This window comes from Heliangelus exortis, chromosome 2, assembly GCF_036169615.1.
Source record: "Heliangelus exortis chromosome 2, bHelExo1.hap1, whole genome shotgun sequence".
Lineage (NCBI taxonomy): Eukaryota > Metazoa > Chordata > Aves > Apodiformes > Trochilidae > Heliangelus > Heliangelus exortis.
In genome coordinates this window covers 117,354,490-117,367,471 of record NC_092423.1, presented here as the reverse complement: position 1 = coordinate 117,367,471, position 12,982 = coordinate 117,354,490, and the positions used below count along the sequence as shown (strand labels likewise).

General features: G+C 41.8%; 1 protein-coding gene across 1 annotated transcript in view; it reads right to left on the bottom strand.

Moving 5' to 3' along the window:
• C2H8orf34 (chromosome 2 C8orf34 homolog) overlaps window positions 1–12,771 on the bottom strand; it is a 158,190-nt gene extending 145,419 nt beyond the window's left edge. The window contains exon 1 of the mRNA XM_071737739.1: window positions 12,113–12,771. Within this exon, the coding sequence (XP_071593840.1) occupies window positions 12,113–12,181 (69 nt within the window). The 5' untranslated portion in view covers window positions 12,182–12,771. The remainder of the gene's footprint in view (window positions 1–12,112) is intronic.
• Window positions 12,772–12,982: the final 211 nt, after the last annotated feature.

Sequence of the window (12,982 nt, the reverse complement as noted above, 5' to 3'; positions counted from 1 at the left end):
TAAATAAATATCAGCTTACATAAGCAGGATACACTTTCCACTCTGTAAGTTATAGATTAGCTATGTTAGATATATGACTGCAATATTGAAGCAATTTCTACTTTATGCAAAGCTTTAAGTATGAAATAAGAAAAAATATCTGTATTGGTCTCTGTGTAACAAAAAATAGAAGCTAACAAATAAATATTTTTTCCCAAGCAAAAAAAAATTGTAGGAAAAGTGATTTTAAAAGAAGCCATCAAAAAAAATGGAGGGTTCTAATAATTATATCACATGAATCAACTTAATAAAATCACTTTTTAGTTCAAACAAGATCATTTTGACCCATGCACAAATATGGAATATTTCTAAAAACTGTCATTTGCACTTGGACTATCTCCTCCATGTAAACTGTCACCATGGATCGAGTCAGCTTGGCCTCACTAACCTACCCAGGACATGACCTAGAAAATCCTCAGGCTGTCCTCTGGCTTAGGTTTTCACACAAAGGACTAAAGCTGTATATTTTACAAGAAACCTAGAGTCTGAAGTGAATATTTATATAAGTACTACTGTACAAATGACTGAAAACTTAAAATGGGTAGTAATGGTAATTTTTAAGGACAGATAAGTGAATGGTACCTAGAACTGTAGTTAGGTCCATCATTTCTCAACAGACCCATCTACCATCAAGACTGCAATGAATCACTTCTTTTCTAGAAGCTGAGATCTGGCTAATTTTAGATGTGATAGGGTTGGGGGCTGTAGAGTTAGTTTTAATATCAACCAAAGCTTTATTAATCTTCTATCCTAGTGCTTTTTATTTCTTAAAAAATGCCTGCAAATCACTGGTGTTACGTTTTTGTTTCTGATACAGAGAAGTAACTTCCCGGCCCTGACAGCGATTGCCCAATTAAAACTACCTAATGATTTGATTGCTCTTAATTTAATGTTAGACTGAATATGCCTGGTTAGGAGGAAAGGGCTCCCTCCTGTCAGATGGGACTGGAGCAGGGATCCCTGTGGGAGCACAACGGGCTCACGTGGACTGCACTGCAGCCTTGAGACTTGTCAGTGCTCTGAACCCCCACACGAAGCAGGGGAGAAGGGAGGAGAAATGAATTTTTTGAATGTGTGGCACCAATTAATGGGATTAATAGAGCTACCAGGCACTGAGGCAGCACCATGAAAAGGAAGCAGAAGGGCCATAATGAGCTCAGGGCCTTGCCGTGAAAACTCCTAAACCACGTGAAGACTGTAAGAGCCAGAGGGGTTTGCTGTCTCTGTGCAGATAAACAGGACAGACAAAGGAAAGGGAAACACAAGAACAGAATAATGCAGGCTAATGCACCAGGACAGCAGCCGCAGAAGTAGGAACAGCAGCCAGACAACTGGATACAGTTTCAGTACCCTAACTACTGTGCTATTTCCTTTCCTGACTGAACTTCAGTGTTTAAGTAAATGGTATATGGATCTTCATTTTGGCCAACTTGATTCTTCTAATCTTTTTTTTTTTTTTTCTTTTATCATAGGGAAAAAATAAGAACAAATTCTCTGGAGATTCTGATTTACCTTTGTTCCTTTTTCTCTCGTGGTATCTTTTTCTTTCAGAAATTCCTCCTTCACAGGATAAGAAATTGAAGTTAAATCTGTTACTCTAGCACTACAGTCTTCCCTTTTTGTATCCCTTCTTTGCTCTGTATTGGTCAGTCCTTATTCAGCCTTTGTCTCCAAATAGCTTCATTATATTACATTTTGTATTACTATTACAGGTCTTTTTATCTACTGGCATTATCCTGAACCAGGGCACACTTAGGAAATGCTCCAAAGCAACTTTTATCTCTCTCTCTCTCTCTTTTTTTTTTTTTTTTTTTTTTTCTTTTTTTTCCTGGGAGCTCCATATCATGGAAAAGATGTGTCTTAAAAAGACACTTGCCAAGTTGCAGCCTGTCATCTTTCAAAGGTTAATCCTGTGCAGAACTCATCTTGCCTATAATTATGAGCATTGTTTCATGATGGCACACCCAGAAGAACTTCCACATCTGCAAACCTTGGTTTTATCCTCAGTTTGTGTTTCCCTGGACATCTCTGTTTTGCCCTAGTTAGGCAGGAAGAATAAGTTTCTTCAGAACGCTTAGGAAGATGAATACCCAGGCCCAGTGTACTGGGCTTCTCATGCCCAACAGGCCAGGACATGTGCAGTTAACATAATGCACCTGAACAAAATCATACAGAACCTACCAAACTTATGCAGGTATCTTTGCCCAGTGCCCATGGGATTCTCAAATGCTTCAGAGCTTCTATATGCATTGTATATAGATGCGTATTTACAAGCACACACACTCATTTAGGCCTGAGAAACCTCAGTAAACACAGAAATCCAGTAATCTTACCCTGCCTGTTTCTTCTCCTTTAAATGAAACTATGGTGTTATTCACACCCATGCCCCCAATTCCATCTTGACGAAATTATTACAGAATCCATGTAATTTTTTTTTTCTTCCTAACTGCCCCATATCCATGATTGCTTCCACAGGTTCTCTCCTAAGGTCACCTACAGATGAAACTACCCTTCTTTTTCAGTTCTGTGAACCATCTCCCAAGTCCCCAGAAGAGACAGCTTCTAGGACAAATTCTGCTATCAACAATACAGAGCAGCTTTTCGGCATTAGTGCACCAAAACTCAGAATTTGTCATTCAGAATTCCTTTCTTTGAAATAGATAACCTGAACCAGAGGAATCCTTCAGAATCATCAATTTACCTCTTCATGCACAAGAATGACAGTAGAGATGCAATGATTATCAAACTGGAGCATGATGCAGTCTTGCTGAAGGAGTCTGTGGCACAGCAGCCAGTGTTAACAGAAGTGCTAAGGACACCTTTAACTCCCTGGCAAAGCTATACCCAAGCAGTATTGTCAAGATCATGTACTAGAAGTATGAGTTATAGATGCTGCAAAACACACACGTTTCTTTAGACCATAAGTTACATTTTCTTGTATTTGCCCTGTGTTTCTCACCCTTCAGTTATACTCTCTCTCAGCAACCACAAGCATTAGAAACTTTCTTTTCAAAAGATAGTAGAGATCCCACGTATGGAATTAGACTGTATGGACTGAAACTACAAGGAAAAAAAAAAAAAAAAAAACCAACAAACAAACCCCCCCCATATCCACTAACAATGTAGCAACCTTTGCCATCCCATCCCCTTTCATTTCCCAAACATTCTAATTTTCAGGTTCAGTTTGTTCTGAGAGTGTTCACGTATGTATACACCCTCTAAATTTGTTAGGCCATCCCCCCGTAATTATTATAATCCCTTTTCTGCTACTTCATAGAAGGGTCTGGGATGGGATGGGCTCCATGAGATTCTTCTGACCTATGGGGAACTGCACCTTCAAAAGGCAAGATCCATTTGAAGCTAACTTAAGTACCCAGTCTCCTGGAGCAGTTAGAAATCCTGAAGTAATCTGGGGATCATTCACACCCATCTAGCAGCTTGCTACCAGAGAGAAAGGTAGCTGGGCTTCTCTCCTTCACCTCACCTTCTGTCCACCTACCCTTTCCCTGCTGAGTCAATGCCACGGTTCCCCATCAGACCACATGGTGACCCACAAAGCTAAACCAACTGAATACTTTTCAATTCATTGCAGATTTCCTTTCCTTCTATTTTATCTTCCCAAACTGGGTAAATGCAGTATGAGACTGTTGCCACTTCACTGCAACAAGACAACCAGAAACAGGCAGCCAGAAAGGAAGATGAACAGGACCTGAAGCAAGTGGCCATCAAATCAGCCTCACAGCCTGCAGTTCTGAGTACTAATCCACCAATGTCTAGAATAAAAGGAGCTACAAGAGGAGGAATGATTTTAAAAAGCTCCAACACAGCTCCAACGAAAGACCCAAACCCTCATGATTCCTGTCCCAGAAAACAGTTCCTGCAAAAGCCAACAAAAGGGTTTGATAAGCATATTTTTCCAGCTACTATAGAGAAATCTCATACATGAATAGTGATTTTACTCACTGAATATTGCAGGGAGCTGGCAACGTGGAGAGAGAGAACGGATGCTTCATTTAAATACACAAGAAGGTAACAGTTTTCACTCTCCATATTGACAGAAATGCTACAAGTGGAGGCTAATGTAAAACAGCCTTCTATATCTCAAGCATGGGTAAGCAAGTCCATATGCATTCTTCATTTCATATGGGCTTTTCACATAATTGTAACACATTTCCTCACACTGCTATTGAAATTTATGTTCAAAATTGAGGTGTTTCACTAGAAACTCTGTCTAGTATAAAGATAATTCTTGAATGCTATGTGAATAGGGAAAGAAAACTGCCCAAAGCAACAGAAGAATAAAACTAGAGGGGCATCATTACTACAGCCTATTGACACTGCCTGACCAGTTTTGGATGGAACTAAAAAGGTGTAGTCAGTGAGAATTATTAGCAAAAGGAGGAATTAAAAAAGTATAGCATATGGTACCTGACATGAAAGTTTAGGTCATCAAAAATGTAACTGTTTCAAGTTTTTTAAAAGGATATTACCCTCTATACTAGAAACAGATATGAACACTTGGTTGTCTTGGCAAAGCATAGGTGTACATTTCAAGTCATCATGCTCTTTATCTACATTCTAGTATTAAACTCATGAACCTTGATTCCACCTCTCAAATGAGTGCTGCTTTTCATCACCTTCAGTAATGTGTGGAACATCACACTGCCTTAAATCAAGAACCCAACAGTTTCCTAACAATTCTGTTTTGAAATTGATTTCCCTTAGCTGAGTTTGAACTGGTTTCAGGTAGAGAAGGATCTTAACCCAGAAGATAACCCCCTCTCATACTTCACAGCCAGGAGAAAAAGAAAGTATGCATCTCTGAAAGGGGGATAATACAGAGTACAGTCAGTGACACCTCATTTTAATCTAGATATTAAAAACAATAAAGGGTTTGGGTAGTCTTTGTTGCAAATGCTGATGAATATCAAAATGCCTCATGACATCTCCCAAATTCAGAGGTAACAAAGTATCTCACTTAGCCCTCAAAAAAAAAAAAAAAAAAAAAAAAAAGGGCAAGTTATCACTGTGCAAAAAAAATATAAAGTACAAGTGAGGGGAAAAAAAGACACTGCAAAAAAAGAGAACAACTGCTGACTAGATTTTCAAGATTAGAGGCAAATTTTAAAAGAACATGATGTTAACATGCTCTTAAATATCATGTTTCTAATTCAATTTTTAACACTTTGTTTACAAAGTAACACTTTCAAAAGAAGAGATAATAATAGGTGTCTTTCTAGGTGTATCTTTATAGAAAATGCTAGATAAAGGAGATAAATAAGAAACCAGATAGCTCCAGAAGCATAAAGAAGCATATCACAGGTGGAAGAAATGCGGAATAAGGTACTAGCTGCTCCTTCCTTCTCAGAAGCTTCAAAATCACCAGAAGGCTGAGACTGTGCTGAGGTACAGATAGCATCCAGCCCTCTTGGAAAAGTATACATTAGTAAGAACAAACAACACACTAGAAAAAAATAAATAAAAAGTTAAAGCCATTAAAGGTGTTTTTAAAAAAATATTTGACATTTACATTCATCCTTTATACCAAAGATTGGATTAAGCAAAAGAAACAAGACAGCTGAAGGGCTTAGTTCAGGCTTAATTAGCACCATGCATTAAATATCATGCAAAACTTGGAAGAGACTTCATAATGTGATAAAACACAAAGAAAAAAAAAGAGCAGAGTAATGGTCTTATTTTGATCCAGACTGATTCATTACTAAAGGGGCTGCCAGACACAAATTCAAAATCATCACTGTTCTAGATCTCCTAGAGCAAAGACATTAGATTCATGACATTTTATTTTATACGGGAACATCTGCTAGCTCTAGACCTTAGCAGTGAGCAGCCAGGCTCTGCTGGTGCATTATGGTGAGACAAAGTCAGTTGACAACTACTTCATATTTTTTCCCAACTATTTTTCAGGGCAAGCTAGTTATGCCTCCTGCTCCTCCTCCCAGGAAATGAAGTAATTGTCATTTTGAGAACTTAAAAACATTAAAAAGTTAATGTAACAGAAGGACATTATCATGATTCTTTCATTTTATCATTCTGTGGCTTAGATGCAGATCTTGAAACTTAATTATTACTTTCAGGTAAAGATTACAACTCATATTTTTATTTCTTTGAGTGTCTAGTGTCCAGAAGGATTTATTTTTAAGTAACTAAGAAAGCCCACATTTCCCTTCCAGGAAAGTAACAAGTAACATTTTTGCCACTGTGGAAACAAGTCTTATGTGACAATCATCTATATTTGTAACTACACAAATGCATACTATATCTGTGATCTCTTTCACTGTCTCTTTCCAGTATTTTTTTAACTCTCAACTACTTTTTTTAAACCTTTGACTAATTTCAGACAAATACCCAGAGGAGCAGATGTGACAAAAATGCAAGTTCTTTCAAATGGCAAAGATTACCTAGTCAGGTATTAAGGCGAAAACATGATTTTCCTCATTTCGGAACATCATCTTTTCTTAAACCCAGAATCCACAGGGGAGAAGATTTATGAATGCCTTATCTGCAGGGAAAACTCTGACAACTTTGTCATCTATTTGGTCACCACAAAACCCAAGCAAAAAGCATAAAGCCATTGCTCATGGAACTGTTTGTTAGCGAGAAAGGATCCATCCATAGTCTTAATTCAGGTTTCTCACTTGTTTTCCCTTAAAGGCAACATTACCAAGGCAACTATCAGAATGAATGGTGAATTCTCTGAAATGCAAACAATATTGCTGCACCATTTTTTTCCACTTGATTTTCATTTCCCCTAAGTATGTCCTCTACTTCAGTGCACAAAGCTACCACAAAGTCCTACTGTAGCAGGCAAAAAACCACACAAAAACAAAAAAAACCCAAAAAACCAGAACTTACTTAGATTCTCTACCCCCCCCACTGTGTAACACTGTGGCATTTCTAGATCACTGCTGGTTTCCACACATCCTTTGAAAATCAGCCGACTCCTCTGGAAGAGGGACTGCTAGGCTGAAACAATGTCATTGGGTAGGTAATCAGTATCTGAAATGATGCTCATGATGTCCAAGCAATGAAAAACTTTGTCTTCCAGAGACTCCACTTAGCTACCTGAAACTAAATGGTTCTCTATTTAAATTCACATCATCCAGACTATAAACCCTTTCATGCTAGCAATAGCATCTAACCAATTAAGCACAATCCCAAAATAAAATAAAAGATTATTTGGGCAAGCTCAAAAGAAAACAGTTCTATGAGAGCATGACTATCATTCACATTGAAAACATTGCAGCTTAAACATAATTCAGTACTGTGAGGAATCTTAAACTGGTAAACGACACACTCAAAGTGTGCCTACAGTATATCTCTGTATTTAAGAACGGAGAGTAAGTGTTGCTTCAGAAGATGGTCCAAACTCCTTCTCAAACTTGGACTAACTCAGTCACAAGGTGTACTATAAACACTGTTAGTCAACAATGGAAACAGGTGCATTAGGATGTGTTAACATTTAAGGTAATTTAAATTAAATAATGCAAGACAGTGCATAATAGATATCAATAATCCTATTTCATTTAGGGAAAAAACACACCATAAATGAAAAATGAGGCAAAAACCAAAAGCAAAACAAAACCAACCAAACAAAACAAACAAAAAAACCCCAAAACAACAAAAAAAGCAGCTTCTTGTTATAATTGGTTTAGGAATTTTGTCCACCACAATAAAACAAGGTAAGTATTATAATATGAACTCAGCTGCTAAGTCATTCACATTACTTCAAGACAAATTCTTAGGTAAACAAGTGTATGGTATGCTTATTTAGAGAAGAGTTGTTTTGGCTTTTTTGTAACTCAAAGAAACTACAATCTTCTGGTTTGCATAACAGCAGTGTACCTGCCAGATGCTTTTTAGCTGCAGTTCTATAAATAAGAAAATTCCAAAACACTAAATATATCTCAGAGCTCTTGAAGATTTATTGCAATCTGTTCTTAGGAGTGCTGATCCAGCTTTCAAATTCACAGAAACTGTCAGGTTGCCCAAATGAGAACACAACTGGAGACTGAAGAGATACAGTCATACAGAAGCCTAGATGTATGTATACTCTCAGGCAGCAGCATTATTCATTGAGATAATTAGCACACAAAAAGAATTTGCTGGATTGAATACTTGAAATGCAAAGTGGGTCAATACTTCACTCAGACAGAAATGAGTGGGTGCTGATTCTGAATACTCTGTCCTAGCCAATTTTAGCCGCACACCTCCTGTTCACATTTTAGAAAGATAGAGAGAAAAAAAAAGAAAAGAAACCCACAACAGTGAGACTCCATCACAGAAATAATTCATATTTAGAAGTCTTGTGACATTCCAAGTTAAATGTTTAAAAAAAAAAAAAAAAAAAAAAAAAAAAAAAAGGTAGTGTTATGCTGAGCGTTACCATAAAAATCCCAGAAGACAGGAGTTCCTAAAGGGCATTCCTCAAATCTAAACTAGATGTCTTACCACAGAATTCTTAGATGTCAATAATCTTCTACAGGAAGATGCCTAAACTTACAAAAGTGGAAGGAAATAAGCCTCCAAAACCACAACACACAAAGCCAACACAGAACAAGATAAGCCAGCTCATGAAACGTGACAGAACTTAAGGAGTTAATCTAAGACCTTGAAATTAACACTACCAACACCTGCAAGGCCTGAAAAATTTAGAAGTTGACCTAGAGGTTCACAGAAGTTTTACCTGCCAAAACCTTAGGCAACTGCAAGATGAAACAGTAGGAAAGAAACAATTCTGAAAGCCACGATTTTTGAACCTTCATTCTACAGGGAGAAATGAAGCTAAAGTATCAATGTTGTTTTGCAATCTGCCTTTATTCTCAAAACTGACACAGCCTCAGATGTACACATTAATTCCCACCCACCTTCCTTCCCACCTTGAAGCCACAAATAAGAATTTAACTCATAAACATGTTTGGAATCAGGTGAATCTGGGGTGTACTCATTCATATCCATCAACAGATACTGGTAGTCAGTAGAAGACGTGCCTGCTGAGTCAGCCTAAGCTCATTATTTCTTTCTCCAGGTCACTGCTACCTTTCTTTATAGGCATGGAAACAATTTTTTTAATCAGGCCTATAGTCTTCCTGCATCTCACATGTTAGAATTCTTTTGAACACATTTTTTTTTTTATACCCATTAGAAAACTAATTCAAGGCTCAGACTATATGAAACTTCAGCAAAGAAATGAAACTGAACTCATCTGCATACACAGCATGCACTGCAGGTGGAAAAAAAAATTAAGTCAAAAAGAACAGATGTTCTTAGGTGAGTACTGCTGGTTAATGAAATACAAAAAGCCTTAACCACAGTAACAGAAAGCCACAAATAACAGAGAGAACAGAGAAAAGAGCCACTACCAGGATAGCGGCAAGCAACGGGAACAAAATCACCAGCGAGCAACTAACAGCATCTACTACTCTGGACTGTAATGCAGGGAAATCACACTCCATCAGGAAACTGCCAATTGCCCCTGCCATCAGCTAACTGTGCCTCCACAATTGCCTAAGATCTAAGGTGTAAAGTCCTCTGATCATACACTATGCAAGTATGCAATACGATTTGTTTATGCAGCACCACCCCTGCCTTCATGTCCTCTCTCCCCTGGAAATTTAACATTACCCAATATTATTTTATGCACTCTCTAAAATGTTGGCTTGAAGCATATACTGTACAATTATAGTCCTGACCTGCTCAGCAAATAACACTCCAGAGAACTGGATTCAAGTGTATTCCTTCTGACTTGGTATTAGAAAATTAGTACTCGCTGCAAAAAAGATGGCTGTCATCCATGACAAGTGATGATTAATTAGCATCAGAAACAGAAGTGGTGTAAGAAAATGCTAGCTGTTCCTGAATGAAAGACAAAGCTCAGATCTCTGTTCTCAATGTGTCAGAACTTTCAGAGACATGAAAAACTGATGAATTAGTGAATATATCTGACTGTGAACACATTGTACTCTTGACACAACACAATGCATGTATAATAGGAATACTCGTATAGAGCATAAGCTTCACCCGATGCATAATATGTGATCAGCTCATGTCAACTTCAAATACGTATCTTCCCCTTACACAGGCCTACAAGATGAAGCAGGGTGTAGATCTTGAAAAAATCAATGAGAACAAAATATACAACACCAAAATGAAATCTATAAGTAGATTTTTAAATGGCCATCAGAAAGTGGAGGAGATTATAATTAAGATCCTCTTCCTTCCAGTGCTATGCATTAAAATAACTTTAAACAGCTATATGAATGCCACAACCCTGTATCTTAGATCTACTCCCTAGTATTCAGGTCTAAGTTGATTTCACACAAAAAAGTCTTCCTGGAATACAGGAGTGCATTAACAACCTGTGGACAGCTTGCAAGGTTACACAAAGAACCTTCCACAGACTTTCTATTACTATGAAATTCCTGCATTATAGTGATTGGTGAGATATTTAGTGATGTATAAACAGAATGTAAAGAGTACAACTTATTCATTTTTTCCTCCATTATTAATAACCAAAGCCCCTTGCTATTTAAACAATGGAGATGAGTATCTTACACTACTGAGAAACTAGGTTAAAACAGGGTGACTCAGAACAGTGATGACAAGTAGTTTTGAATTTAAATGCGTGAATCAATGGGTTAAGAAAATGTAGAAGAAAATGACAGCTGTCAAGGACCTAACTCCTTAACAACCCTTAATTCCCATTTAAATACACAGGAGTCAGTTACGCATACAGCCCTAGCAACTGTGTTGACTGAAGAGTCTTTTATTCAGAAATCTAACCACACAAACGTTTCTATGAAATCCAGAACTAGAAATATCACCTGCTGTTCCCTAGAACCCAGTGACAGTTCCATCAAGTGGGGGTTTATTTATGGGAAAATGAACCTAACACCTTTGACACTGAGACAGCATAATTTGACTCAACAGCCTCAGACCATGCAGAATATGAAAACTGACCCTTTGAGAACTGTTTTCAAACAAAATTTTGAGCCTTACTTGTAAGGGTTGGCAAATGTTACCCAAAACATATAGTACACCAGAAAAAAACATATTTCATACGTAGTAAGCCTGATTGAGAACAAGTTCAATACTGAAAAGGGGAGACTTGCAGCTTGGGTAATACCGCCAAAGTATAATGTATGTGCATTTAGATGTAAAAACCGTATGAGAGACAGGGTGACAAAATGGTAATAGTCACGACTGCTCTAGTACCCTTTAAAATTTTAAGTATTCATAGCTTACGCACAGAAACAGTGACATACGCACATCTGTGCATTCACAAACAAAGCACCTTTGTAAAACCAAGAAAAATCCGCAGCAAAAATACGGTTCCGTATGACCGCAGACAAAAATTTCAGAAAACACCACCGACAAGGACTTTTCGCAGGACAGATTCCACTCCGAGTGCCCGGTCTGGCGGGTGGATGTCCCGCTGGGGAAGCACCCACCTCTCTTTTCTCCCTTCCCTCCCTCCCTCTCTCCATCCTCCCTGGCCGGTCACGGAGGGGCAGCGCCTGGGGAGCCCAACCCCGCTGCTCGCTGCTCAGCGCTGCCGCCCTGCAGACGGGGGTGCTGGGGAGCGCCGCCTCCCCCGCACCGCGCACGGAAGGCGAGCTGGTACGCGGCTCCCCGCCGCCCGACCGCCGTCCCATCACCGCACGGCTCCGCGGTCGCCGTGGCGAGGCGGAGGCTCTTTCCAGGGCAGTGGGGGTGAGGGCGAAGGGGCACCTGTTTCCCGGCCCGCCTGGGTGAAGCTGGGGGCGGCGCGTCCGTGGAGGAGCAAAGAAGCGGGGCCACGTCGCGGGATGGCCGGGCAGGGCTGCCAACTTCCCACGCTCGGAGGACGGACGGGGGGGTACACGTGTGGTGAGGAGCGGCAGGGCAAGGGGTGCCGGCGCTGCCGTCCCCTCCCCGGCCGGGCAGACGGCGCCTCCACCTCGTCCTCGCCCCTGCGCTCACCTGTGTTGCGCGGGGAGCCGCGGACACCGCGGGGGCACCCCCGTCCCCACCGCTGCCCGCCGCGGAGGAGCCGGCCGGCAAGAGCGCACCTTACCTCGAAGAGGGGACCGATCTTATTCTTCTCCAGGTAGGCTTGGATCCTGGTCTGCTGGTGAGACGCCATCAAGAGCTCCGGAGGCGGGGGCTGGAACTCCTCTTCCCCGGCGGCGGCTGCAGTCCCTCCGGCTGCTGGCGGCTCACTCCCCCGCCGCCCAGGGGCTACCACGGCGGGAGCTCGGGGAGGCGCTGCGAAGGGGCGGCAGCCCAAAGTCCCCGGGACGGAGCTAACTCAGGTAACCGGGGGGGCGGTAGCCGAGCGCCGGTCGCGGGGCGGCGGCGGGCTCTCTCTCCCCTCAGGGAGCAGCGGGCGGGCGCTGCTCGGAGCGGAGCATGGTGCAGGGAGAAGAGCTGCAAAGGCGGCCCCCGAGCCCACACCGCTCCGTGATCGGTGTCTGTGTGCGCCTGTGCCTGGCAGCGCCTTGGTTACGGCAATAGCCGCGGCTCCAGCTGCCGCCCTCGCCACAGCGCCGCGCCCGAGGCCGGTAGCCGGGGGCTCCTGGCAGCGCCGCGGCCGCTGGCGCCCGTTGACGCCCGGGCTCCGGCGCACAAAAGGCGGCAGCGAGGGAAGGGGGAGGAGAGCGGGCGGGAGGCGGGGGCTGCTCTGCCTCCTTCCCTCTGCCGCCGCTCCCCTGCCCTCCCGGGGACGCGCTTCTCCCCCAGCGGCGCCGAGTTCCCCTCTGTAGGAGCAGTGCCAGCGAGCCGGCCCTTTGCCAGGCTCCCCGCCTGGCCGGGAGCCACCCCGGTGAGCTGCCCGCCGTGAGGGGTCTGACCGGCACTCGAAAACTTCAGGTGTGGAGGGTCGCGGAGGAGTGAAATGAGTCACTCAGCGAGCAGAGACTAGGGGTGCAAAGGCTACAGCCACTGC